Source organism: Trichechus manatus, unplaced genomic scaffold, assembly GCF_000243295.1.
Source record: "Trichechus manatus latirostris isolate Lorelei unplaced genomic scaffold, TriManLat1.0 scaffold00048, whole genome shotgun sequence".
Lineage (NCBI taxonomy): Eukaryota > Metazoa > Chordata > Mammalia > Sirenia > Trichechidae > Trichechus > Trichechus manatus.
In genome coordinates, this window is record NW_004443984.1 from 13,130,249 (window position 1) to 13,158,202 (window position 27,954).

The 27,954-nt window shown below is 53.3% G+C and overlaps 1 protein-coding gene across 4 annotated transcripts; it reads left to right on the plus strand.

Annotated features, from left to right (window-relative positions):
• Window positions 1-4,629: 4,629 nt before the first annotated feature.
• On the plus strand, window positions 4,630-27,836 carry ATP13A2 (ATPase cation transporting 13A2). Of its 4 annotated transcripts, none has more exons than XM_023732150.1 (29): window positions 4,630-4,765; window positions 9,954-10,048; window positions 10,159-10,344; window positions 10,655-10,713; window positions 10,885-10,999; window positions 11,319-11,398; window positions 12,642-12,719; window positions 12,918-12,987; window positions 13,910-14,044; window positions 14,129-14,195; window positions 14,277-14,408; window positions 18,982-19,137; window positions 19,710-19,820; window positions 19,906-19,952; window positions 20,040-20,228; window positions 21,330-21,536; window positions 22,034-22,123; window positions 22,212-22,371; window positions 22,477-22,597; window positions 22,717-22,841; window positions 23,550-23,710; window positions 23,833-23,949; window positions 24,040-24,119; window positions 24,781-24,933; window positions 25,017-25,113; window positions 26,311-26,534; window positions 26,619-26,770; window positions 27,012-27,181; window positions 27,262-27,836. In XM_023732150.1, the coding sequence occupies exons 1-29, from the start codon at window positions 4,756-4,758 to the stop codon at window positions 27,397-27,399; spliced, it is 3,525 nt and encodes a 1,174-aa protein (XP_023587918.1). In that variant the 5' UTR covers window positions 4,630-4,755; the 3' UTR covers window positions 27,400-27,836. The 4 variants fall into 4 exon arrangements, with proteins under 4 accessions (XP_023587918.1, XP_023587917.1, XP_023587919.1 ...); XM_023732149.1 differs by having other exon boundaries at window positions 4,636-4,765; window positions 9,958-10,048; XM_023732151.1 differs by lacking the exon at window positions 4,630-4,765 and adding an exon at window positions 6,053-6,338.
• Window positions 27,837-27,954: the final 118 nt, after the last annotated feature.

Here is a 27,954-nt window from a genome sequence, read left to right on the forward strand (position 1 = left end):
TCAGGATCCTTGACTTCCTCAATAAGACCACACTGTACGCAGTACTCAGGGACTGAAGCTTGAAATCAAGAAGTGAGAGCTGAAAAAACAGGCAGACGCTGATACCACAGGCTTGGAAGGCCGGGGACCAAAGCTGCTGCCCAGGTCTGGGGACGGCTGTTCAACCCGTTCAAATCGGATGGATTCCTGTCAGTCCTAGGCCGGTCCCATTCCCTGTATTCATGGAAACTTTGACTTTGCCTCTTACCTCTAGATCTGTAGGGAGAGATGGATTTTTCTCATGAATAAATTAATGGCTTATAAAGATGAGTTCTGCAATCTCGGCTGCTGAAAAGAGGCAGGGGTAGCTGGGGAGTTGCCACATCAAATCAGCTTCATCACATGTCCATTTGCACACTAGATCACTTTCAATCTAATAAAGACATTTAAACTCCAGCTAAATTGGAATACTTTATCAACTGATAGCTTCATTTACTGCTTATTTAATCTTTCATTGGTTGGAAGCAAATGTCCTATCTCTACAGTCACAAAGACTTTTCTGATAAAACTGCAGACTTGACCGGAGACAGTATTTTGTCCTTTATGCTACTTCTGCGTCCTGATCTTAAGCCCAGACCATGTGCCTTCATTTACAAAAAATGGCACTGTGTATTGCTTTGAGTGTCTCTAGGACTGAAGCCAGCCTTCTCTTCTTACCTGGTCTTTGGGCCAGTTGTAGAACCTCTCTGTGCCTCCATTTTCTTATCTGGAAAATGGGAATTAACAATCACGTCTCAGAATTGTGATGAAGTCTAATGAGACAATAAATGTGAAAGCATCTAGCCTGGAGTAGGACAGATGTTCTGTAAACTCAGTTTCACTGATTGGTCTGAATACCCCCCATGTAAGAAGCCTTCTGCTGGGCACTGCAGGGACTACAAAGGTGGTTAATTCCCAGCCCTTCCGGAGTTGACAATTTGGTATGTTTCTGGTATGAATGGTGGGGTTAGGGGCCCCTTGCTCAGAGAACGGCTTTTCTGCAAAAGGCATGATGCTCCTTTCCCGTGTCTCCCGTCACACTGAGCCTGGCTCAGTGCAGGCAGAAATTGTCCCTTGGTGACTTCTATCACTTCACTTCTCCTGTGCCCCTTCCCCTCCTTGCCCCCAAATACCTACCAGACAATTGCTGAAACTCCACTTTACAGCCATAATCCTATCACGGGACTTGTCACTGGGAGAGAAAATCCCCTTTTGCTGCAAAAATCTCCTAGTGAAACTAGAGAAATTGAGAAGTGAGGCTCTGCTCTGGAATAAACTGGCCCAAGTAAGTGATTTCTCAGGCCTTTCGTCACTTGAATCAAGCATATGATGTCCTCCATGTTCCCTGACCCAAGGGAGCAGCAGCCAGGAAGGGAAGCCCTTCAATTACTCCTTGCCCCGTGTGACTGGAAATTTCCGGAAAGGTTATCCAGGAGGAGAACCTGGCCCACAGACCGCCCGACGACCACACAGTGAGAGTCACTTCCCCAAAGGTAACCCGGGTAGATGTCAAGTCGTCCCACATCCTCTATGGTTTGGAAGGAGGATTCATCTGGCCTCCTGCCAATCAAGGAGGGGTTGATCTGCAGGTGGCCAGCTCATTCCCAGATGGCTCAGAGGTTGGAGCCTCTTTAATGCAAGCAGCAGTAGCAACGCAAAGAATAAGGGAGGCAACCTTGCAGTGCAGTCACCTAGCCCCCCACTTTTATGAAGCCTATAAGCCAACACCAGAATCTCTAGAAAGCAACTGGCTTCTACCAAGCACTTGCCATCTGCTAGGCCCTTTATGTACCTCATCGCATTTCATCCTCTCAGCAGCCTCCATTTTACAGAGGAGGGGAGAGGCTCAGAGAGGGAAAGTGACTTTTGTAAGGTCACATAGCTAAAAAGCAACCTAGGTCTGTCTGATGCCAGAGCCCAACCCCTTGCCACTGTACCACTCTGACTCTTAGAAAGGCCATCCGAGCAAGCCATTTCTAAACTCAGCCGTCCACCTGCCCTGGAGGTCTGGGTTCCCCTGGTTAAGTGGTCTGCCAGGCACTGGGCTTAGTCCTGGGGGAGGAAATGGGGGCTCTGAGAAGTTAAGTCACCACCCCCTCTGGAAGTGTCACCTGCAGATGAAGGCCTGAATGAAGCCAGACCACATCGCCTAAGTGAGCAACAGGAATGGCCCCCAACCTGTTCTACCCACAGCCCTCCCCAGCTCCACAGTTCCCCAGCTGCTCAGGCCAAAGCCCCAGGGGAGGAGCATCCTTGATTCCACCCATTCCTCACCACCCGCCACCCATCCAATCTATGCAAAAGTTTTGCCAACATTTATTCCTTTCTTGTTAGGTGCTGTCAAGTCAGCTCTGTCTCATTGTAACCCTATGTATAATAGAATGAAACACTGCCTGGTCCTGCGCTATCCTCACAATTATTACTATGTTTGAGCCCAGTGTTGCAGCCACTGTGTCAGTCTATCTCCTTGAGGGTTTCCTCTTTTTTGCTGACTTTCTGCCAAGCATGATGTCCTTCTCCAGGGACGGGTCCCTCCTGATAACAAGTCCAAAGTACGTGAGACAAAGTCTCACCATCCTTATTTCTAAGGAGCATTCTGGTTGTACTTCTTCCAAGACAGATTTGTTCATTCTCTTGGCAGTCCATGGTATATTTAGTATGCTTCATCAACACAATTCAAATGTGTCAGTTCTTCCTCAGTCTTTGTATTAATTGAGCTCTTACTATATATGAGGAATTGCCAAAGGCCTTGAGATACGGCAGTGAACACAACAGACAAAAAGCCCTGCATAAATATTCAGTGAATGAATGAATGAGTATACCAGGCAGCGGGAACAGCATGTGTCCAGGCCTTGAGATGGCAGCATGCCTGCAGGGGTGGGCCTAGGTTTTTCTAGGATCAGCTGGGACTCTGGTGTGGCTGGAGCAGCATGAGTGAGGGGGACAGTTGTGGTCAGAAAGGTTACAGGGTGTGGAGGCGTCGATGGGGGTGGAGAAGCAGGTCCCTGCCAAATATCCCAAACTTAGCCACTTTTTGCCACTCCCCTGCCAGCACCCTGCTCTGAGCCACTGTCTCCTTTCTCCTGAGTTGTTATGACAGCCCCTTACTGGTCCTCTGCTTCCACTTTTGGTCACTTCTCACAGAAGCCAGATTGATTTTTTTTTTTTTTTTTAACGTAAGTCATGTCAATATGCCACATTCCTGCTTAAATTACTGTTTCACAACATGATTAATATAATTGATATCACTAAACTGTACACCTGAAAAATGTTGAATTGGTAAATGTGTTACATATATTTTTTAAAACAATTTAAAATTTTTTTTCAAAAAAAAAATGACTGCTTCAGTGACTTCCCATTGCACGTATGATGAAATCCCAACTCCACCCAATTCTACAAGGCCTGCTGACCTCGCCCTCGCCTTGTGCTCCAGCCTCCCCAGCTTCCCATCTTCCCTCTCCCCAACCTCCAGCCTCATGGGCTTCTCCTAGAAAAAGCCCCTTCCCGTCCCAGCCTTGCACACTTCTGCCTCTCCCGGGAACTGCTCCTCCCCAGATTCAGCTTGAATGTGCCTCGTTGGGAGGCCTTCCCTGCTTTCCCTTCTGGGGTCCCTCCCGGCCATTACCCTCTATCACAGCTCTCTGTCTCCTTCCAGCACTTTCCACTAGAGAGAATTGTTGGAATTTTCCTTTGCGTGACTTGGCTGCTCCCCAGGCCATGTCTGTCTTGCTTAACCTCGTGTCCCCAGCTCCTACTACAATGTCTGGTGCTCCATAAATTCATATCAAATAAATGATGGATGGATCAGGTCAAGTTCCATCCTTGGCCCAGGGTCTTGCTGATCCACCCTCCTCCTTTGGAGCTCCTGTGTTCAGAGGCCAGCGTCCCAGGGGTCAGGGGAAGACAGTGTCCATGCCTGTCACTATGGTGCAGGTGATAAGTGGTACATACAAGTATGGCATCTCTAGCACGTTTCAGGGATCTCCACGTATCTCACCTGTGCAGGTGTGTCTGCAGATCATGCTGTGAGGCTTCTGGGGTTTGCGTTATACCTCTGCTATTTCTCTGGCATTTTAGAGGCCTCCTGAGCATCATCACAGGGTCTCCTCGTGTCTGCAGGTATCTCTGTGAGTCCTATCTGACAGTGTGAGTGTCTGGGCAGGTGTCTTCCTTATCGCACCCTTGCCTTCTGCCCGGCACTGCCCCAAGAGCTTTACATGCATTTTCTCATGTGAGCCTCACAACAATGCTATGAAGCAGGCGCTGCAAATGTCATCAGGTGAGGAAATGAGGCCCAGAGAGGTTAAGTAACTTGCTCAAGGTCACACAGCCTGGAAGAGATGTAGGCCAGCTTGAACCCAGCATGCAACGCCGTTAACCACTATAGTATTCATCTAGGCCCAACTCTACGCATGGTGTGTGTGTGTGTGTGTGTGTGGTTGTCCTGTTTGTGTCCCCGGAGTCCGGCTTTTGTGTGCACGTGAATGGTGCACGCCCTCGCCAGAGTCCCCGCGGCGGGAGCCCGGGCTCGGACTACAAGTCCCAGCAGCCCGGGTGGCGCGGTTCGCGGACGTGCATCCGCAATCGGCCGGGCGGGGCTTGGCCGCGCGCAGACCCTGACTGCGGCAGCGGTTCTTCCAGGTCCACCCGTCCTGCCTCCCGCCTCCGGGCCCCGGATCGCGCCTCCGCGGCGGGGCAGCGCAGCGCCGGGGCCAGCGATGAGCGCGAGGAGCCGGCATGAGCGCAGGTGAGTGTGGAGCCCTCGTCGGCCAACCAGCACAGACCCGGCCTGCCAGTCGTGGCACCTGCTGTAGAGTGACACCCCAGCTTCGGAGTCATGGGCGAGCAGAGCAGCCTCTGGGCGTACAGGCGGATCCCCGAGCCCGTCTCCTCCGCGGTCTCGAGGAGTTGGCACCAGGACGCTTCCCAGAGAGGCCAGGAGCCTCGGGACGGCGCCTGGCGTTGTCCCGCCACGCAGAGCCGCCCCCACGACCCCGCTTTCCCACAGCCTGGCTGCCGTGGGAGAGCACGCTTCCGGCGCTGGTGCAAGAGGGAATTGGGAGCCTGGCGTGGGAGATGGCCACACTCCCACGGGGCTCTCTCCCCGAGTGACGGGGTCCAGGTATGGGCTGGCATGGGCTGGTGTAGGAAAGAGGCGGGGAGACTGCTGCATCCCGGGGCATCTAGGGCCCCTCTGGGCAATTGCCCCTCTCATGGCTGAATGAATAAATGGGATCACAGGAAACCAGGTCTCCTTAGTCCCTGGGTCACAGCATCCTGGGACAACAGCACCATCCCCACCCCTCGGACCTCAGACCCCCAGAGGAAATCTGTCAGCACCCAGGTCCAAGGACCATGCCCTCCATGCATCCATTTCTGGTCAGATGTCTTTAACCACTCTTTCCAGAGTCTAATTTAAATCTCACTTATTGTGAATGAGGCCCCTGGATGGCACAAGCTATTTGTGATCGGCTTCTATCCTAAAGGTTGGTGATTCCAACCTACCCAGCAGCTGCATGGAAGCAATGTCTGCGAACTGCTTCCATAAAGATTACAGCCAAGAAAACCCTATGGAGCAGTTTTACTCTGTAACATATGGGATCACCATGAGTTGGGTGGGTGTGTGTGTGTGTGAGAGAGAGAGAGAGACAGAGAGAGAGAGAGAGAATGGGGCCATATGATCTCTCCTATCCAGAAGAGACCCATCTCTCAGTCACTCAGACCTGAGACCTCAGCCATGGGCCCCCCCGCCCCAAGGATGGGCCTCCTCTCTACAGCTGCAGACCCCTCAGTCCCAGTCTATCCCTCCCCATCTTCCCCCTCACTCCCTACCCCTGCAGGCTTAGAGTACACTAAGGGTGAGAGGGGGAAGGGCTGAGGAAAGATGGCTGCCTGGTCTCGAGATCCAAAGACTGGGGTGCTACTGGCAGGTCTTCATGCCCCATCCCAGCCTGACAGAGGAGAGGAGCCCCTGGTCCCAGGCAACCACAGGCAAGCGAGGAGGCAGCACCACCACCCTGGGAGGTTGCCAGGTCACCAGCAGGAAGTCAGGGCTTCTGCAGGAAATGGGAGGTTCCACAGGTGTGACTTCCTCTCTCAAGCCTCTCTTCCTTCCTTTTTCCCAAGACTGACTGAGGAGAATTTCCCAGAGGGAACGCTATTTAGATGCCGGGGAAGTGAGTGATTGAGAGGACAGAAGATGGTCTCTACAGAGCCTGTTAAGGAGAGACTCGCCCCTCTGCACCTCACAGCAGTCTGACCCAGAATCAGGGAGATAGACACAGTGACTCCTCCATGTCACTGTTCTGTCAGCAAGATGTGTGGGTATCCATTCTTTCATTCAATAAGAGGTTGCTGAGCCCCAGCCAGGTGCCAGGCAAAGTTTTATGGGAGAGGGTGGCGAGTAGGTGGGTATGATGGGCAGAGAAGGGATTTGGAGTAAGACAGACCCTTTTCCAGCTGTGAGACAAGTCTGTGGGCAAAATGCCTCTCTGAGGCTCAGTTTCCTCATTTGTAAAATGAGGTAAGAGAAACCACCCCCCTCCCCACCATGATGAAATCAGATCAACGTGAGCAAAGTTTTCCTCGTACAGGTCCCTTTCCCATCCCCAGCCCAAGCTGTTGGCCTGTGGGGCAGCAGGCACAGGGAAGAGTTGTGGAATGGGCACATGGGAGCAGTGGTGCAGATGTGGGACTTCAGAGAAGGTGAGAGCCTGAGAAATGGGTCACAGCAGAAACCACACCTCCTTGGCAGGGGAGCCAGCAACCACCCACGTGTACAGGCTGGTACTTGAGCAACTTCAAATACCCCGGGTGGCTGCTGCTCAAGCATCCCCTGTGTGCCAGCTGTTTTAAGGATTATCATCTTACAGCTGGGACATGGAAGCCCAGAGAGGCTAAGGCACTTGCCTTCTGAAACACGGCTTGCTTGTAAGAACACTCTGGTAATGTGGTGGTTAAGAGCATGGACTCAGAGCCAGGCTGCCTGGATGCAAATTCCACCACTTGCTGACTGTGTCACCTTTGGCAATTTACTTAACCTCTCTGGGCCTCAGTTTCCTAATCTGTAAGGTAGGGATTAAAAATAGTACCCAGTTTGTAAGGTTGTGAGGAATACATGAATTAAATGTGTGTAAAGCCCCTGGAACAGTACCTGGCTGGTAGTAAGCCCCCTATAACCTGAGGTGCTTTTTCCATTTTCACCGCAGAAACATCCCAAGAACAGCCCGAAAGGGTGAGACACTGCCCACCGTGCCCCACTCCAAAGAGCAGGCCTCCAGAGTGGGTGGGAGGGTCTGGCAAAAAAGACCCTTGGGACTCCAGTGGCAAACGGGACTGCCAGCCTTTTAAAGAGGAGTGAGAAAGGAGCTGTGGTTTTTTGGTGGCAAAGGACCTGAGACCCCAACGTGCCAGGCTATGTCAGTGGTCCTGAATGCCCACTCCTCTGCCTGGCTGTACCAGAGAGCAGAGGGTCCCTTGGCTGCTGCTTGTCTGTGGACTGTCATCAGGAAGGGAAGGAGGTGATGTTCTTGCCCTGACAAGCCTCACTTGGGGACTGTGGGGGGACCAGAGAGGAAAAGGGAAACCAGCTGGCGGCCAAATGGCCTTACCACCCCCGGGTTCTCAGACTGGGGTCTCCATGAGCCCAGCGGAGAAGACAAGCCCTGGCCTCCTGGCCCTCTGGCGTTGAGACTCCGCCCTTCCTGACAGTTTGTAGCTACAGGCTTCCGTGTGTGTGCGCGCGCGCGCGCGCACATGCATGCATGTGTGAGAGAGTGTTTGAATATGTGTATGAGAGTGAATGTGAGAGCGTGTGACTGTGTGTGTGTATCTGTATGAATGTGAGTGGATGTGTGTGAGAACGTGTATGTGTGTGAGTGTACACGTGAGAATGTATGAGAGTGTGTGAATGTGTGTGAGAGCATGTATAAATGTGTCTGTGGGGGGGGGGCGGAATTCCCCAGAGACCAGACTCTCCTGGAATGGGTGGCGCCACTGTTTGTTTTCTGCGTCAACCAAGTGGACAAGGGAAGGATTGGCCATAGGTAGGGCTTTGGTTGATTTGACTTCTGAGTCATCAGATTACCTGTTCCCTGAAAGTGCCCACATGTGCCCAGTGGCAGAGCTGTTAAAAGCACAGGATCTGGAGTCTGACTTTCTGGCTCCACCATTTACTGGCTGTGTGCATTTGGGTGGGTCTTTGCACCTCTTTGAGCCTAAGTTCCCCCATGTATAAAATGGGAATAATCAGAGCCCACCTCATAGCGTGGCTGGGAGGGTTAAACAAGTGAATGCGTGTAAGGCTTAGACCAGCTCCTGTCATCTAGGAAGTTCCTAACGGATGTCACTGTCCTTGGTATCGTTATTACCATAGTAATTATTATATCATCTGTGAGGCGATATGGGGGGGCGGGATAGGAGAGGGCAACAACTGCCTGGTCTCATGGGGACACATGGCCCCAAGCCTCAGGGTGTTCCCACGTTGGGTAGCAGAGTGATTAAAAGCATAAGCCTGGAGTCAACCTGCCTGGGCTTACATCCTAGTGCTACCATGTACTTTCTGTGTGATATTGGGTAAGTTGCTTAACCTCTCTGAGCTTCCTTCTATAAAAAGGGGATAGTAATCACGCCTACCTTGTAGGGTTATGGTGTTCATCATGTAAAGGCCAGGAGCAGAGCCCAGCATACGGTGAGCACATAGTGGCTTTTATGGTTATTGTTGGGCTCTGGGAAACCACAGATGCCCAGATGTTTGGGACGGAATGGCTGAGGGGCTGAGAAAGTTGTGACTGCAGCAGCTGCCTGGGACACATTAGGCTTGTTGGGTGGAAACTTAGATCAGGCCGCTGGAGGGCTCAGGTTGGGGAGAGGAGGAGGGAACCAGAAAAGCAGCCCTTACTGCCCTGCAGCCTGCCCCCGCCCACCTGGCTTACCAGCCCCTTAATGAGCTTTTCTAGAGTTCTCTGAAACATGTAGATGCCCAGAGCCACCCTCCCCAAGCATTGATCCAACAGGTTTGGGGAGGGGCCTGGGCATCTGCATGTCTAACAGGCACTCCAGTTGGTTCAGCTGCAGGTGATCCTGGGACCAACCATAGAGAAACCTAGACTAGATGCTACCCAAGGATGGGATCAGGGAACCCCCACCCCACACCATGGGCCTCAGCACACCCGCTGTCTGCCTACCCTGCTAGGACCACAACTGGTAGGAAGGGTAGGAGGCAAAAGAATTTCCCCAATAGAGCTGTCAGGTGCTAGTCCCTGAGCCTCAGTTTACTCATCTGTAACATGGAGGTACTAAAAGCCTCTCCCTCACAGAGGGTTAAATAAGGAACCTTGTTAACTGTTCATCTGGGCCCTGGCAAATAGCAGCTTCTCTCCCCAGGCCTCAGGAGGCTCTCCCCTCATCTCTTGCCTACACCCAATGGCTGGGTCCCTCCCTACCCCCTATTCTACCTTCAGAGTGGGCAGTGGCTTCCCAGCTGCCCTCAAAGACTGCCCTGCAGACCTGACATTATCAGTCCAGACTCAACTTCTCAGCATCTGTTCGCCGCCAGGTCTTGGCTGGGCACAGGGACTGACCGAGGATTATAAGCCCTGCTCGCTGCCCACGGGGTGGGGGCCAGATGGGGAACGGGTAAGTGGAACACGGTTCCAGAGTATAGAGTAGCTGCATGTGTGAGCAGCTATGTGAGGTCAGGGTGCACACCAAGCCCCACGCCCGAATTCTGGGCCCACAACCCATCAGAAATAACCAGACTCACAAGGAAACAAGACGCTGTGAGCAAGAAGCAGCCAAAACAGCCAGATACCAGACTCATGAAAACTTGAGCTATTGGTTTTATCAGACCAGATTATAAAATGACTATGCTTATGTTTAAACAAATAAGAGAAGGGGAGCCTTCTCTCAAATCACCTTTGTCCTTTCTGTCACAGACAGCAACCCTCTTGTGGGCAACTCGCCCGCCCGTTATGGGACCCTGATGATAGAGACATCTGTCGATCCCCTCAGCTCCTCAGTTTCATCCATGGTATGTGGGCAGGGTGGGCAGGGGAAACACTCTGGGTGGGAATAACACCCCAGCTTCCTCCTCCAGCCTTGCCCCACCCCCACCCTGGCTTCTCTCACCTGCGTCCACAGAGGCTCAGCGGCTACTGTGGCGGCAGTCCATGGAGGGTCATAGGCTATCACATCGTGGTGTGGATGATGGCAGGGATTCCTTTGCTGCTGTTCCGGTGGAAGCCAATGTGGGGCGTGCAGCTCCGGCTTCGGCCATGCAGCTTGGCCCGCGCCGAAACACTCGTCATCGAAATAAGAGACAAAGAGGTGAGAGTCAGTCCAAGCAGGGGCAGCCGGGGCCAGAGAGGGGCGGCAGTGGGTTGGGGACGGGGTGACAACATAGGTTGTCAGACCAGCCTGGCCACTGACTTTTTGTGGGACCTTAGGCAAGTCATCCTCCTCTCTGGACCTCAGCTTTCCCATCTGAGCAGTGGGCAGAAGAGGCAGTTGGGTGTTCCTGAGGAGGTCACCTGTACCTTTGATCTCTGCCTTCTCCAGCAGGGTCCACCAGGCTATGGGGCAGGGCCTAGGGGGAATAGGCCTCTTCCAGGGCTGAACCCACACCTCTGTGTTCCAGGATAGTTCATGGCAGCGCTACATTGTCCAGGTGCAGACTGAGGCCATCAGCGAGGGCAGGTGAGGCAGCCCCATCGCCCTCTCCCAGAAGCCCCTGCTTCCCCTCCCCCCGCCTCCAAAGGCCCTGACCCTGGTGCCTCCCATCCCAGGGAGGGGAGGTGGCTCTGTAGGAACTGGGAGGTGCTGGGGAAGGTCCTGGAGCTCCAGAGTAACCCTCACCCGCCTCCCTAGCCTGGACCTGCCCCCGCAGGCCCAGATGGAAGACGGCCGGAGCCAGGCAGCTGTGGGGGCAGTACCAGAGGGGTCATGGAAGGACACTGCCCAGCTCCACAGGAAGGAGGAGGCAGTGAGTGGACAGACAGCTGGGTTCTGTACAAGTCCCTGCCCCTGTCTGGGTCTCAGTCTCGTGTTGTGTACAGCGCGGGGTTGGATTCCATGTTCTCCAAGCACCTTCCCGTTCTGTTGTCCCAAACACCTGGAATGCTGCCTGACCAGTGTCTGCTCCCAAGCCTCTCCCTGTAACACTCTCTTTCCTGTGACACTGGTCTCTGTCCCCTACTTCTCCCATCCCCCATCCCCAGACATACACACACACAGAGACACACACTCCCCCTGGCACCCAGGTTCACTGCCACCCCACCTGGCCTCTTCTCTCTCCCACCCAGAAGCGTGTGCTGCGATACTACCTTTTCCAGGGCCAACGCTATGTCTGGATCGAGACCCAACAAGCCTTCTGCCAAGTCAGGTAGGGGTCAGGGCAGAGTGAGCCGGGTGGGCAGAGAAGGCAGCCTGAAGTGGCCTGGCCAAGACATCAGGAGGCCTGGGCGCCCACTCATCTCTGCTGCCTGTGCCCTCAAAACCTTGGGTACGTCACTAAGCCTTCTCCCAGCCTCAGTGTCTCTCTCTGTAAGTAGAGGAGGCGGATAGTCCTGGCCTTTAGGATGGAATCTATAATGATTTATGTAAAGCTTGGCCCAGCATCTGGCCCGAGGTGGTCATGCTGTAGTGGACGAGGGCATGGGCTCTGGAATCAGATGATCTGTTTGGGTTCTGGTCTCTTCTCTGCCACCTTCTAAGCACTTAATGAATGTTAGCTCACAACATGTCTTATTTCCCTCAGAAGCAGACCCTGAGACCAGGATTCGAGTACAGGGAGTTTGCTTGGAAGGCTTCCCACAAAACAACTGGGGAAGTGAGGCAGAGGAAGGAAGGCAGCCGATGAAGGGGTGTTATCATGCTAGATACCACCATGGGTACCTGGAGCTCAATCCCACTGGGGATCCCTTGGAGGTAGTGTGAGGAAGTGGGACATTTATCCAGCAGCTGCCTGCCATCATCCCTGCCATTATTGGCAGTGGGTTACTACTAGGGGCATCGACTCCTCAGCACTTCCGGTTTTCCCGCTGACACCCTGCAGTACAGACAGGTGTTTGCAGCAGGCTGCTGTGTCATGTAGAGATGAGTGCCAGGGGCACATGAGTGTGGCACCAAAACCCTCTGCCACACAATAACAAGAACAGCAAAAATCGCTGATGTGTGTCACTGGGTATGTGACATGTGGCACTGTCCAAAGCAATGTGCGTGGCTTTATCTCAGTCAATCCACCTATAACCCTATGAGGTAGGTGCTGCGACGGCCCTCGTTTTATAGATGAGGAAACTGAGGCACACTGAGGTTAAGGGACTTGCATAAGGCATCGTCACGTACATACATAATAGCTGCTCTTGCCAGTGTTAATAGTATCATCATCATCTCATTGTTTTCCCTCCTGGGTTCTCCTTGGTGAGATGGTTTGAAGCTCAGTCAGAGGAATAAAAGAGAAAGCTAAGCCCAGAGTTAGTGGACAACTGCTTTCTCCTGGATGCTTAATATGGCAGAAGTGGGCCAGAAAGGGCCTGGAGCCCCGAGTCCCCCTGGCCTACACATGGTGAGGGTTGCAGAGCCCAAGTCCCATCGCCCACACACGTGCCCTCTCCCAACCCTGCCAGCATGCTGGACCGTGGCCACACCTGTGATGACATCCATCGCTCCCAATCTGGCCTCAGCCTCCAGGACCAAACTGTGAGGTGGGCGCTGCCCTGGGCCGGGGTGCCCTGAGAGCTGGGGATCCCTATCTTGCCCACCTTGGTGTAGCCTTTTTCTAGTCATCTGCCTTCTCTGGGCCTTGGTTTCCCAGCTGTAAAATGGGGAGCCCTATCACCCCTGGAGGGCCCAGCAGCCACAGTCCTGTCCATCTGACAGCTCAGCTACTTCCCTTCTTTCAGGAAGACCATTTATGGCCCCAACGAGATCACCGTTCCTGTCAAGTCCTATCTCCAGCTACTGGTGGACGAGGTAGGGCTGCCTGGCACTCGTCCCAGCTCTGGCATGGACATGCTGGCATGCTGGATGACCTTTGCCAGGGGCTTGTCTTCTCTGGGCCACTTTACAGACAAATCAGCTGTCCACTTCTTGGTGGGGAGTCATCCTGGATCCTGCCCTCACCAGCCTGGCTGGCAAGAGGCGAGGCCAAGGACTTGGAGGTTCCACCCACAGCTTGGACTAGAGATTGGGACTTGGTGTGGGGCTTAGAGGCCAAGAAGCAAACCCACACTGCCTTGAGCACCTCCTGTGTGCCAGAAGACATGCTGTAGTGTTTCAGCCCTGTGCATGAATTATCCACTTTTGTTCTTCTAATAGCCCGTGAGGGAGGGACAAGGACTAGACTCAGTTTACCCATGAAGAACCTGAGCTTCAGAGGGGGTAATGATAGAGCCAGGGTCACACAGTGTGAAGGAAGCCAGGGACCCAGACACATCTAGAGTAAAACGTTAACATCCCAGCCCTCTGCCCCAGGCGCAGATGCCCCTGAAAGGGAGAGGTCTGGAGTCCAGCCTGAGTGTAAACCTCAGTCTCCTGCTATGAGGTCTGCGGTTTTAGGCAAGTGCCTCAGTTTCCTCATCTGTACAATGGAGCTGATGGCAGCACTTGCCTCACAGAATTGTCATGATTGGGTGACACTTAGATAAAGTGCTTAACGGGAGCTGGCACATAGTGGAAGCTCAGTAAATGCCAGTGTCCTCGTTAGAGTGGAGAAGATAGGGCTCAAGAGACATCTGGTTGGGTGGGGTGGGTCTGGGAGGAGACTATGCGACTGACCAGGAGAAAGGCCTGGCTCTCGTCCTTTGGTGGCTGCCAGGGCCTCTGCTCCCCTGGGCCTCTGGCTGGGCTGCCCTGGGGTATGCGGGCCCTGACCACCTCCCGCCCCTCCCTGCAGGCACTGAACCCCTTCTATGGGTTCCAGGCCTTCAGCATCATGCTGTGGCTGGCCGACCGCTACTACTGGTATGCCCTGTGCATCTTCCTCATCTCTGCCATCTCCATCTGCCTGTCGCTGTACAAGACCAGAAAGGTGGGTGGGTGTAAGGCAGACGGGGTGCAGGGGCAGGTGGGTCCCCAGTGGGCCTCCACCTACCCACCCCACCTTGTCCCACAGCAAAGCCAGAAACTGAGGGACATGGTCAAGCTGTCCATGCAGGTGTGCGTGTACCGGCCAGGGGGAGGTAAGGACCCGGGGACAAGGCAGGGCTGGGAGAGGCAGCTGGGGCGGCCTGGCCTGTGCTGAGGCTCCTGCTTGCCCCCAGAGGAGGAATGGGTCGACTCCAGGGAGCTGGTGCCAGGAGACTGTCTGGTGCTGCCCCAGGAGGGTGGGCTGATGCCCTGCGATGCTGCCCTAGTGGCTGGCGAGTGCATAGTCAACGAGAGCTGTCTGACAGGTGAGCCCTGCCAGCTGTCCGCGGCCCCCCCTTTTCCCTTCCCTGCTGTCCCCTACCCCTTTGCCTTGGTCTGAACTTATAGTTTGAATTTTCTTTTCCTTTTTCTCTCAGGTAACAATCCTGGCTTCAACACTTGCTAGATCTGCACCCTTGGACTATATTGCTTAACCTCTCCACGCCTCAGTTTCCTCTTCTGTAAAATGGGCTTATCAGTCATTCCTGCTAGTTAGGTTGTGCAAAGTGCTTAGAAGAATGAATGGTGCAGAGTGAGCGCCAGTGTTTCTGTGTGAATATCTACATTCCAGTTATAGGAACTCTAAACCACATAAGAGAACGTGGCACACAAAGAGGGAGTCCCTCTTCATTCTGGGCAGTTATGTAAATGGGATTGTGTGGTGTATATAGTTCCAGACTTTGCTTTTTGCCCTGAACAATACGTATCCTGGAATTTTTCTGCAGACAAGCACAGATACCTGTGCCTCGGGTCTACACACTGCATATGACTCCACAGTCCAGGTGTGTCATAGTTGAAGTAACCGTCCCCTAGCGATGAGTATTTAGATTGTGGCTTTCCAGCCACTGCAAACAGTGCCACGGGGAGTGGCCTTATCCTGTGTTTTTCTTTCTCTCTGTATGTGCAGGTATTTATTTCTCCAGGATGTGTTAGATTTGGATGGTGGCAGTTCCAGGGAAGGTTTCTGACTAGAGTTTTACTTTTATAGTAGTAATAGTGATAGTTAGGACTAGGAGGTGTGTGCCCTGAGCCTGGCCCTCCATAATTTTGTCCATACCTGGTTCACCTGTCTACTGCTTGGAGGCAGAGGCAGTGTCCCTGAGTCTCTCCCAGTAATTTGCACACATTAGTTGCTCAATCATATCATCATCACAGGTGCTCACTGAGGAATTGCTATTCTGCCAGGCAGCATATCCTAGGCGTTATAGAGGTTAATCCCCCCATGTAAACACCTTTTGTTGTTGGCTGCCATCAAATTGGTTCTGACTCATAGTGACTCTGTACCACAGAAAAAAACACTGCCATGTCCTAGGCCGTCCTCACAATCATTGTTATGCTTGAGCCCATTGTTGGAGCCACTATGTCAGTCCGTCTCCTTGAGGATCTTCCTCTTTTTCACTGACCCTCTACTTTCCCAAGCGTGATGTCCTTCTTCAGGGACTGGTCCCCCCTGATAACATGTCCAAATATGTGAGACGGAGTCTTGCCATCCTTGCTACTAAGGAGTATTCTGGTTGTACTTCTTCCAAAACAGATTTGTTTGTTCTTCTGGCAATCCATGGTATATTCAGTATTCTTTGCCAACACCGTAATTCTAGAGCGTCAGTTCTTCTTCAGTCTTCCTTATTCATCGTCCAGCTTTCCCATGCATATGAGGCAATAGAAAATACCACGGCTTGGGTCAGATACCCCTTAGTCCTCAGAGTGACATCTTTGCTTTGTAACACTTTAAAGAGGTCTTTTACAGTAGATTTGCCCAATGCAATGCGACTTTTGATTTTCTTGACTGCTGCTTCTATGGGTGTTGATTGTGGATCCAGATAAAATGAAATCCCTGACAGCTTCAGTATATTCTCCATTTTCATGATGTTGCTTATTGGTCCAGTTGTAAGGATTTTTGTTTTCTTTGTGTTAAGGTGTAATCCATACTGAAGGCTGTGGTCTTTGATCTTCATCAGTAAGTGCTTCAAGTCTTCTTCACTTTCAGCAAGCAAGGTTTTGTCATCTGCATATTGCAGTTGTTAATGAGTCTTCCTGCAATCCTGACGCCACATTCTTCTTCATGTAGTACAGCTTCTCAGATTACTTGCTCAGCATACAGATTGAACAGGTATGGTGAAAGGATGCAACCCTGACGCACACCTTTCCTGACTTTAAACCACGCAGTATCCCCTTTTTCTGTTTGAACAACTAACTCTTGGTCTATGTACAGGTTCTGCATGAGCACAATGAAGTGTTCTAGAATTCCCATTCTTCGTAGTGTTATCCATAATTTGTTACGACCCACACAGTCAAATGCCTTTGCATAGTCAATAAAATACAGGTAAACATCTTTATGGTATTCTCTGCTTTCAGCCAAGATCCATCTAACATCAGCAATGATATCTCTCTGTTCCACATCCTTTTCTCAGTCCGGCTTGAACTTCTGGCAGTTCCCTGTTGATGGACTGCTGCAACCGCTTTTGAATTGTCTTCAGCAAAATTTTACTTACCTGTGATATTAATGATATTGTTTGATAATTTCCACATTCTTTTGGATTGCCTTTCTTTGGAATGGGTACAAATACGGATCTCTTCCAGCTGGTTGGCCAGGAAGCTATCTTCCAAATTTCTTGACATGGACAAGTGAGTACCTCCAGTGCTGCATCCATGTGTTGCAACATCTCAAGTGGTATTCCGTCAATTCCTGGAGCCTTGTTTTTCACCAATGCCTTCAGCTTAAACTTCTTCCTTTGGTACCATGGGTTCTTGATCATATACTACCTTCTGAAATGGTTGAACGTTGACCAGTTCCTTTTGGTACGGTGACTCTGTGTATTCCTTCCATCTTCTTTTGATGCTCCCTGCATTATTCAATACTTTCCCTATAGAATCCTTCAGTATTGTAACTCAAGGCCTGAATTTTTTCTTCAGATCTTTCAGCCTGAGAAATGCATGTTCTTACCTCTTGGTTTTCTATCTCCAAGTCTTTGCACTTTTCATTATAATACTTTACTTTGTCTTCTCTAGCTGCCCTTTGAAGTCTTCTATTCAACTCTTTTACTTTATCATTTCTTCCATTCACTTCAGCTATTCAACGTTCAAGAGCAAGTGTCAGAGTCTCTTCTGACATCCATTTTCATCTCTTCTTTCCTTTCTGTCTTTTTAATGACCTCTTGCTTTTTTCATGTATGATATTGTTGATGTCATTCCACAACTCATCTGGTCTTCAGTCAATAGTGTTCAATGCGTCAAATCTATTCTTGAGATGGTCTCTACATTCAGCTGGGGGATATACTCAAGGCCGTATTTTGGATCTCTTGAACTTGCTCTGATTTTCTTCAACTTCACCTTGAACTTGCATATGAGCAATTGATGGTGTATTCCACAGTTGGCCCCTGGCCTTGTTCTAACTGATGATACTGAGCCTTTCCATCGTCCCTTTCCACAAGTAGTTGATTTGATTCCTGTATATTCCATCAGGCAAAGTCCATGTGTATAGTGACCATTTATATTGTTGAAAAAAGGTATTTGCAATGAAGAAGTCATTGGTCTTGTAAAATTCTATCATGCGTCATTTCTATCACCAAGGCCATATTTTCCAACTACCAATCCTTCTTTGTTTCTAGTTTTCACGTTCCAATCACCAGTAATTATCAATGCGTCTTGATTGGATGTTTGATCAATTTCAGACTGCAGAAGTTGGTAAAAAAAATCTTCAATTTCCTCATCTTTGGCATTAGTGGTTGGTGCATAAATTTGAATGATAGTCTTAACTGGTCCTCCTTGTAGGTGTATGGATGTTGTCCTATCACTGACAGCGTTATACTTCAGGATAGATTTGAAATGTTCTTTTTGATGATGAATGCAATGCTATTTCTCCTCAATTTATGTCATTCCCAGCATAGTAGACCATGTGATTGTCTGATTCAAAATGGCCAATACCAGTCCACTTTAGCTCATTAATGCCTAGGATATCAATCTTTATGCAGTCTATTTCATTTTTGACGATTACCAATTTTCTTTGGTTCGTACTTCATATGTTCCATGTTCCAATTATTAATGGATGTTTGCAGCTGTTTCTTCTCATTTTGAGTCATGGTACCTCAGAAAATGAAGGTCGCAAAAGCTTGACTCCATCAGCATCATTAAGGTTGACTCTATTTTGAGGAGGCAGCTCTTCCCCAGTCATATTTTGAGTCCTTCCAACCTGAGGGGCTCGTCTTCCAGCATATACCAGATAGTGTTCCACTGCTACTCATAAGGTTTTCACTGGCCTGTTTTTCAGAAGGAGACCACCAAGTCCTTCTTTGTAGCCTGTCTTAGTCTGGAAACTCTGCTGAAACCTGTCTACTAAGGGTGACCATGCTGGTATCTGAAATACCAGTGGCTTAGCTTCCAGCATCATACAGGCCACCACAGTACGACAAACTGACAGACAAGTGGAGCATAAATATCTTTAGTGGTTTTAGTTATCAGACTAATTCATGCTTGTTATAAAATAATTCCAAGAGAAGGAGAAAGTCTTCCCCTAGCCCCTGTCCCTTACAACATGTGTGCACTCGCGCGCGCGCACACACACACACACACTTTGTGACTCCCTTGAGAGATAGTTCCTGGTGACAGGCTGGCACATACTCTTCCAGGATCGTCTCATTGTGTCGTTATGTCTTTTGCACTCTCTGAGCCTTAACTTTCCTCTCTAAGATGAGAATGTGATTCTGCTTCATACATAGTTGCAAGAATTAAATGAGACCTGGGGCTTATGAAACAATTCTACGCAAAACTCTTGGTTTTTGTTGGCGGGAGTGAGTGGCATGGAGGCCCTGCCACCTGGGCCTCACACCATGTCCCTCCCAGGGGAGAGCATTCCGGTGCTGAAGACAGTCCTGCCAGAGGGGCCAGTGCCCTATTGCCCAGAGACCCACCGGCGGCACACACTCTTCTGTGGGACCCTCGTCTTGCAGGCCCAGGCCTACGTAGGACCCCATGTCCTGGCAGTGGTGACACGAACAGGTAGGAGTCAGGGACACAAGGAAGGATGCTGGGCTCCGCACCTACAGGAGAAGTAGCAGGGGGTAGGCAGGAGCTGAGGTCCTGAACCCCACACCCAGCTCTGCCGCTGCCCCAGCATGGGGCCTGGGTCAAGTCCCATTGTTCCTTGGGCCTTAGTTCCCCCATCTGTAACAGGAGAGGTTGGGCATGCCCGGAACCAGGCATTTAAGCTAGAGTGGGCAGGGGTTGTGGCAGGCAGGAAAGAGCCTGTCCCTTTTAATGGGAGCAATCACTTCACAGCAGGTTCTTGCCACCGGGGAATGGGACCCAGTGTCACCAGCTCTTCTGACCTTTTCAGAAGAAGCCACATATCTGGATTTTAAGTGAAACCACCTGATTTTTAGATGCTGACCACTAGTTCAATTTTCTAAAAACCGTACACAGTTTGGGCAAGACCTGTGGGCCATCATTGGCAACCCCTGAACCGGGTGATCGCTCACACCAGGAGCATCATGTCTTACACCTCAGACGTGCAGGTGGGCTAGGGTAGTGGTTGGGGAGAGCTGTCCTAACCCTTGGCATCTTCTTCTCAGGGTTCTGCACGGCTAAAGGGGGCCTGGTTAGCTCCATCTTGCATCCCCGGCCCATCAATTTCAAGTTCTACAAACACAGCATGAAATTTATAGCAGCCCTCTCTGTCCTGGGTGAGTGTCGCCCACACCCCACTCTGCTGGTGGCCCCCAAGCCCCTATCCCAGATCCCACTCAGTCCCTTGCTCTGTTTTCCCAGCTGTCCTCGGCACCATCTACAGCATCTTCATCCTCCACCGCAACCAGGTATGTGTCAGGGGCCAAGCAGGGCTGCTGGCTGGGGCCTGGGGCTGTCCAAGCCTGGCCCTTGGCATTCACGGTGCCTCCTGCCAGGTGCCGCTGAAGGAGATTGTGATCCGGGCTCTGGACCTGGTGACAGTGGTGGTGCCACCCGCCCTACCAGCCGCCATGACCGTGTGCACACTGTACGCCCAGAACCGGCTGCAGAAGCAGGGCATCTTCTGCATCCACCCGCCACGCATCATCTTGGGGGGCAAGCTGCGGCTGGTGTGTTTTGACAAGGTGGGGGCTGCAGGGCAGGGCTGGTGTGGGCAGGGATGGAGCAGCCACGAGGACCCTCAGACACCTCGTCCACGCCTCCACGCCTGCATTATTCATTCAGCAAGGTTGACTGAGGGCCTGCTGGGTGCCAGGTCCTGTCCTGGAGATGGGACAGTCAGAGAAACCCCACCCAGCTCCCAATATCTAGGGCCTTCTGTATGCCCAGTGCTGCTCTCGGCCCGAGGGACCCAGCAGTGAAGAAAGTCCTTGTGTACATTGATGTCTGTTGTGTCTACCCCACCAGAATACGTGGCCTCAGACGGTGATGGGCTTGATGAAGGAACTGAACGGGGGATACATGAGATAGTCAGTGGAGGGGGTGGTCATGGAAGGCTCCTCCAAGTAGAGGCCTCAGGGATGTAGGGATTGGGTCACATGGAGACATGGGACAGGCAGGGCGGCAACAAGTGCAAAGGCACTGAGGTGAGAAACAGCTTGGCACCCTCAAGGAACAGACCATTTGGCTGGAGCACGGTGAGCAGCAGGGAGGGCCCCATTAGGCCAAGGCCGGTGGGACTTGGCAAAGAGTTTGGACAGGATTCTGAGGTCACTGGGGCCAAAGATAGTTTTTAAACTGAGGAGTGGCTACCAGGCTAGCAAAGGAGCTACAGGTATAACTGCGCAGTTTGAATACAGTGTGGGAAATGCATTCACTCATTCATTCGTTGTCTCACTCATTTGTTTATTCAACAAATACGTGGAGCATTATCTGTGGGCCCAGTCCTCCTCCAGCTTCCATAAATACTGCAGTGAGTAAATGGTGGGAGGAAAAGTGGCCATGGATGGGAGCCCAAAGCAGTGATGCCCTGACCCAGTCCTGAGAGTTAAGGAGACTTCCTGGAGGAAGTGAAGTCAGACAGAAACAGTAGGAGGTTGGGGAGGGTGAACCTGGCAGAGGAAATGACATGTGCAAAGGCCCAGAGGCCAGAAGGAGCCTATTCTGGCTCAGCTTTGGCTCCTGGGGTTCCCATGGGCGCAGCCTGGCTGGGGCGTGGGCACAGAGCTGGGCAGGGCAGAGCTCATCTCAGGACTCACCATTGCACCACCCACTTTCCCCTGCAGACAGGCACTCTCACTGAGGACGGCTTGGACGTGATGGGCGTGGTGCCTCTGCAGGGGCAGACGTTCCTGCCACTGGACCCAGAGCCCCGCCACCTGCCCATGGGGCCCCTGCTCCGAGCACTGGCCACCTGCCACACCCTCAGCCAGCTCCGGGACACCCCAGTGGGTGACCCCATGGACCTCAAGATGGTGGAGTCTACTGGCTGGGTGAGTAGGTCAAGCAGGTCAGCCCCCTGCCTCTGGACCCTAACCTACTCGACCTTGCCTTCATTCAAGGTCTTCCCGGGGTGGTCTCTCTTATGCCCACCATCAGTAATAATAATGGCCAAGGCCATGTGTTAAGTACCTACTATGTGCCAGGGCCCTGCTGCACAGGCTTTGTCTGATGGCCTTATCTGATGGACTCCTCCCTGTAGTTCTAGGAAGGAAGCTTAAAACCTGGTTTCCAAGGAGGAAATGAGGCTGAGGGAGATTTGGAATCAGGTGTCCAAGTCACCCAGCAAGTGGCAAAGCCAGAGTTTGAACCTGGGTCTGCCCAATTCCAAAGCCCTTCTTCTGTACTATCCAGTCTCCCAGGAAGGGAGTCTTCCATGAGTCTAACTCGAATCTCTCTTGCTGCCTCTCTTCACCGGCCAAGGATTGGCCACTCCAGGCCAAGCTGGCAACCAGCACCCTGGAGGCCAACTTCTCTGCCTGCCTCCCAGGTCCTGGAGGGGGCGCCGGCAGCAGACTCAACATTCGGGACCCAGGTCTTGGCGGTGATGAGACCCCCGCTTGGGGAGCCACAGCTTCAGGTAGCAGTGAGCCAAGGGGGTGCCTGTGGGTATGGAGTCCAAGGAGTGACTCTTCAGGCAGCCCCTAAGCAGCCTCTCCATCCTGCAGGAGGAGCCCCCAGTGCCCGTCAGCATCCTCTGCCGCTTCCCCTTCTCCTCCACCCTGCAGCGCATGGCCGTGGTGGTGACATGGCCAAGGGCCACACAGCCCGAGGCCTATGTCAAGGGCTCCCCTGAGCTGGTATCAGGCCTCTGCAGGCCTGAGACAGGTGACTGGGGCAGCCCTCAGAGCCCACTGGTCAGGTTCTGGCACAGAACAGGGTGGGTCGCCAACCTCTGTCCTCATCCCAATGACACCTGCCTCTCCCTGGCAGTGCCCACCAACTTCGCCCAGACGCTACAGAGCTACACAGCTGCTGGCTACCGCGTCATAGCCCTCGCCAGCAAGCCACTGCCCATTGCACCAAACCTGGAGGCAGCTCAGCAACTGACAAGGTGGGCCCCACCTCCTCTGAGGACTGAGCTTCGGGCCCCGGCAGGGGCAGAGCCCAGGGAAGACACCCCTACCTGGTGTCTGGGGGGGCTCCTGTGACCTGGGTCTGCCCATCCCACAGGGACACCATGGAGCAGGACCTGAGCCTCCTGGGGCTGCTGGTCATGAGGAACCTGCTGAAGCCACAAACGACACCGGTTATCCAGGCTCTCCGGAGGACCCACATCCGCGCCGTCATGGTCACAGGTACCCAGGGCCAGCAGAGCCTGGATCTGCCTGCATCCTAAGCAGAGAGTAGGGGCTCCCACCATCCCTTCCTGGGACATCTTTCTGAGCCCCTGCTTCCATCAGGCTAGGTCCTTTTCAGACATTTTATGGGATCTTCACAATATCCCTCCCAAGGGGCAATTATCACTCCCATTTAGCAGATGAGGAAAGTGAGGCCCAGGGCAGTAGAGTCACTAGGCAAGGCAGATATACTTCCAGAAGGTGTGATGTCAGACAGCCTGGGTTCCAGCTGAGTGATCTTCCAAGTCCCAGTGTCCACCTCTGAGAAATGGGGATGATGATGCCAACCTCAAAGGCGGTGACAGTTCCATAGGTCAAGAAAAGAACATTCTAGCTGGAGTGGCACAGCCATAGGTCAATAGGTCTGTGTTCTTCTCCTTTTTCTCCTCGCCCCTCTACACACACATACACATACTCTTTCCAGCAAACTTACACAGCAGTAACTAGTCTATGTGGAACCTGAACCCAGGTCCCTGGTTTCTTCCAAAGCCCTTCAGCACCTGCTCTTATAGATGAGGAAACCGCAGGTCAGAGACGTTGGTAACTTGCCCAGCTAGTGAGTGGCAGACTGGAATTCCATCCAGCCTGTCATCCCACTTATAAGTGTCAGGGTAAGGATGACCTCCTGGAAGCAGTTGGACCCTGACCTTGCCCCGTGCTTCCCAGGGGACAACCTGCAGACTGCAATCACTGTGGCCCGGGGCTGCAGCATGGTGGGTCCCCAGGAGCATCTGGTCATTGTCCACGCCATCCCCCCTGAGCAGGGCCAGCCTGCCTCCCTCGAGTTCCTGCCAGTGGAGTCCTCTGCAGCCGTGAATGGGACTAAGGTGAGGCCAAGCCAGAGTTCCAGCCCCACCCCACTGGTAACCCCACCCCTGTGTCACCTAGCCCAGGTCCCAACTCTCCAGAGTGGGCAAGGGAAGCTAAGCTGAGCTTCCTGGGCTCCCAGGATCCTGGCCAGGCCGTGAGCTGCACCATGGAGCTGGACCCCCGCTCCAGCCACCTGGCCCTCAGCGGGTCCACCTTCACAATCCTGGTGAAGCACTTCCCCAAGCTGCTGCCCAAGGTAGGGCTGCCCCGCCGCCCCTCCTCTGCCTCCTCCTCTTGACGTGCTCCCTGATGGCTGCCTCAGCCCTCCCCTTCCCCCTGTGCCCAGGTCCTGGTCCAGGGCACCATCTTCGCCCGCATGACCCCTGAGCAGAAGACCAAGCTGGTGTGCGAGCTGCAGAAGCTTCAGTGAGTGCTCAGCTGTAGGGTGGGGGGCGCCCACGGGGGTGAGCTCGCCTGCAAATCTGGTCTCCCTGCCAGGCCTTGGAGAGCCGTCACCATCAGAAAGAACCAGGTGGGCACTCCTGAGTCTATCATGCTAAAAATAACCCTGGCATCTATTTACTGAGCACCTACTATGTGCCAAGCACCACGTGAGCATGAAAACCAAACTGAAAACACCCGTTGCTACCGAGTCGACCTGAGTCTGACTCATGGCGACCCCTTTTGTAGCAGAGTAGAACTGCTCCATAGGGTTTTCTTGGCTATAATCATTATGAAGCAGATCGCCAGGCCTTTCTTCTGTGATGCCACTGGGTAGGTTCGAACTGCCCATCTTCTGGTTAGTTTTGTTGTTGTTTGTTGCCATCAAGTTGATTCCCACTCATGGCAACCCCACTTATACAGAGTAGAACTGTGCTCCGTAGGGCTTTCAAGACTAACCAGACACCTAGGGACTTTTATGTGGATGTGAGGGATCCAGAAATCACCTTATTCTGTCAACAAGCCTGTAAGCTGGATGGGGTCATCTCATAGACAGCCCTGGTTCGAACGTGTTCGGGGCCAGCCAAAGGCTCACAGGCCCAGAGGCAGGGAGTAACCCCCTCACCCACCTGCCTCTCTCTGCCAGGTACTGCGTGGGCATGTGCGGGGACGGCGCCAATGATTGCGGGGCCCTGAAAGCGGCTGATGTGGGCATCTCACTCTCCCAGGCCGAGGCCTCTGTGGTCTCGTCCTTCACCTCGAGTGCGGCCAGCATTGAGTGTGTGCCCATGGTCATCAGGTGAGGCAGGCAGAGGCTGGCAGGCAAGAACTCTGCAGACATCAGCCAACCTGGCCCCTAACACCTACATCCCACTACCCTAGGGAAGGCCGGTGTTCCCTGGACACATCGTTCAGTGTCTTCAAGTACATGGCCCTGTACAGCCTGACCCAGTTCATCTCTGTCCTGATCCTCTACACGGTGAGTGTCGGCCCTGTATCAGGCCCAAGGAGAGGACGCACAGCAGTGTGGTTAGGAGCCCCGGCAGGTTCTGGAGTAGATGATGTGGGTTCAAATCCTGCCTCTGCTGCTTTTTAGCTGTGTGGCTGAGGGATTCCAGAACCTGGGATGGTGAGGCTTGTATGAGGTGAAAGCACTGAGCAGAGCCTAGAGCAAGGTCTAAAAAACCAAACCCATTTCTGTCGAGTCAATTCCGACTCATCGTGACCCTATCGGACACAGCAGAACTGCCCCATAGGGTTCCTAAGGCTGTAATCTTTACGGAAGCAGACTGCCACATCTTTCTCCTGCAGAAAGGCTGGTGGGTTCAAACCGCCAACCTTTCAGTTGGCAGCTGAGGGCTTAACTCCTGTGCCACCAGAGCTCCTATTGGCACACAGTAGGTCCTCAGAAATGGAAGCCACTGTCATGTGCTAATGATTTGTCCCTGTCTGGGGGATCCCTGTCTGCAGGGGAGACTGAGGCAGAGCCCAGGCAGGGGGCAAAGAAGGCACAGGTAGAAGAGGGCCAGAGCCAAGGCCCCTACCCCTTTCCCCAGACCCATTCACTCTGCCCCAAACCTTGGCCAGCTCCTACCCCTGCTCAGAGGGCACCTCCCCTTGCCCGGCTCTGAGCCTGCCCTGTTGGCCACACTGAATGAGCTGATGGCAGGGGCCGTGTAGCTCTTGTTCTTGTGTCTGTACCTGTGTCCGCGTGGAATCCAGGAGCTTCCTGAGGGCAGGAACTGTGCATCCCCCAGTAATCTAAGGGCTCCATAAGGCAGGACCTGAGCCTCCCCCCGCAGCTGGGAGTTCCCAGAAGGAAGGGGAACCTCCCCCATCAGATTTAGTCTCCTAAGATCAGCAGCGAGGCCTTCTCCCCTAGACTTGGCTTGGGGGAGGGAGTCTCCCTGAAGGCAGGGCAGTGCCTCTTGCATCGGACTTAGGGCTCGCTCAAGATCAGAAACTGTGCCTCCTCCGTCAGGCTGAGGGTTCCCCAAGGGTAGGAGAGTGCTGCCCCTGTCAGACTGGAGGACAGGAGCAATGTTTCCCCATCAGACTAGGGAGAGGAACTCCATGAGGGCAGGAGTTGTGCCTCCCCTATCAGACTGGGGACTCCTTGTGGGCGAGCTGGTCCTGGACTTAGTTTCCCTTCTCCCCACCCCTCCTCTGCTGGCAGATCAACACCAACCTGGGCGACATGCAGTTCCTGACCATCGACCTGGTTATCACCTCCACAGTAGCGGTGCTCATGAGCCGCACGGGGCCGGCGCTGGTGCTGGGGCGGGCACGGCCGCCAGGGGCGCTGCTCAGCGTGCCCGTGTTGTGCAGCCTGCTGCTGCAGGTGGCACTGGTGGCTGGCGTGCAGCTGGGGGGCTACTTCCTGACCATGGCCCAGCCCTGGTGAGTAGGGAACTGACTGGTCCCCCTCAAATCCCCCCTGCCCTGTCCACTCATTCCATGGCACCCTTGTCCCCACATCCCCAGGTTCGTGCCTCTAAACAGGACAGTGCCCGCACCGGACAACTTGCCCAACTATGAGAATACAGTGATCTTCTCTCTGTCCAGCTTCCAATACCTCATCCTGGCCTCGGCCATGTCCAAGGGGGCACCCTTCCGCCAGCCGCTCTATACCAACGGTGCTGCTGCGTGGGGCGGGGGAAGGACCGTGCAGAAAGAGGGGGCAGGGAGGGGTGACAGTGCAGAAAGAGGTGGGGACTGGTGCCTATGTGTGTGAGGGCCACCAGGCCAGATGGGAGGCAGGAGGGAGAGAGATGAAGGAAGTGGCTCTGTGAGTGGAAGACGCGCATGTGTGTGTGCCTGCGTGCATGTGTCCCGGGGGGCATGGCTTCCTCGCCTGACGCACTCCCCCACCCCCAGTGCCCTTCCTGGTAGCCCTGGTGTTGCTGAGCTCCTTCCTGGCAGGCCTCATCCTGGTCCCCAGCCCCCTGTACAGGATCCTGGCACTGAGGAACATCTCTGACATCTGCTTCAGGCTGCTGCTGCTGGGCCTGGTGGCCTTCAATTTCGTGGCAGCCTTCATGCTGGAGGTTGGGCCCACCTAGGGGAGGGGTGAGGGTGCGGGGGGCTCAGCCACAGCTGCCCCTCCACACCCTCCTGCCCTCTGCAGAGCATGCTGGACCAGTACCTCCCAGCCTGCCTGCGGCGGCTCCGGCCCAAACAGGCCTCCAAGAAGCGCTTCAAGCAGCTGGAGCGTGAGCTCACCGAGCAGCCCTGGCCGCCGCTGCCTGCCGACCCCGTGAGGTAGTGCAGGCCTGGACCAGCACGCTGGACACTGGATTTCCTGGCCTCTGAGCCACCCACTGGACCCATCTCCCAGAGACGCAGCCGCTGCCACCACCTCCTGCAGCCCTGAGGTCAGCGGTCAGAAACTGCTGCCCCAAGGCCACCCAGCCTGGCCTTCCCTGTCGCCACCCTGGGGAAGCACTGACTGTTGTTGTCCCCCAGTTCAGGCCATTCCGTGTAGAGACAGCAGCCACCCCATCTCTGAGCTGCTGTCAGTGTAGCAAATAAAATCACGATATTTTCCTGGCTCTGCCATGCATGTCTTGTACCTGGGCATCACTGACCTTCCCAGCTGCCCAGGAGGAAGTGTGGACCCCTCTCGGGTGCCCAGCCCTGGCATGTGTCTGCTCCTGGCACCCCCTGATTTTTTGTTGTTGATTTTGTTTTGTTGATTTGTGACTTAGGAGACCCTGTATGACAGAGTAGAACTGCTCCATAGAGTTTTCTTAGCTGTAATCTTTATAGAAGCAAATCGCCAGGCCTGTTTCTTCTGTGGTGCTGCTGGGTGGTTTGAACT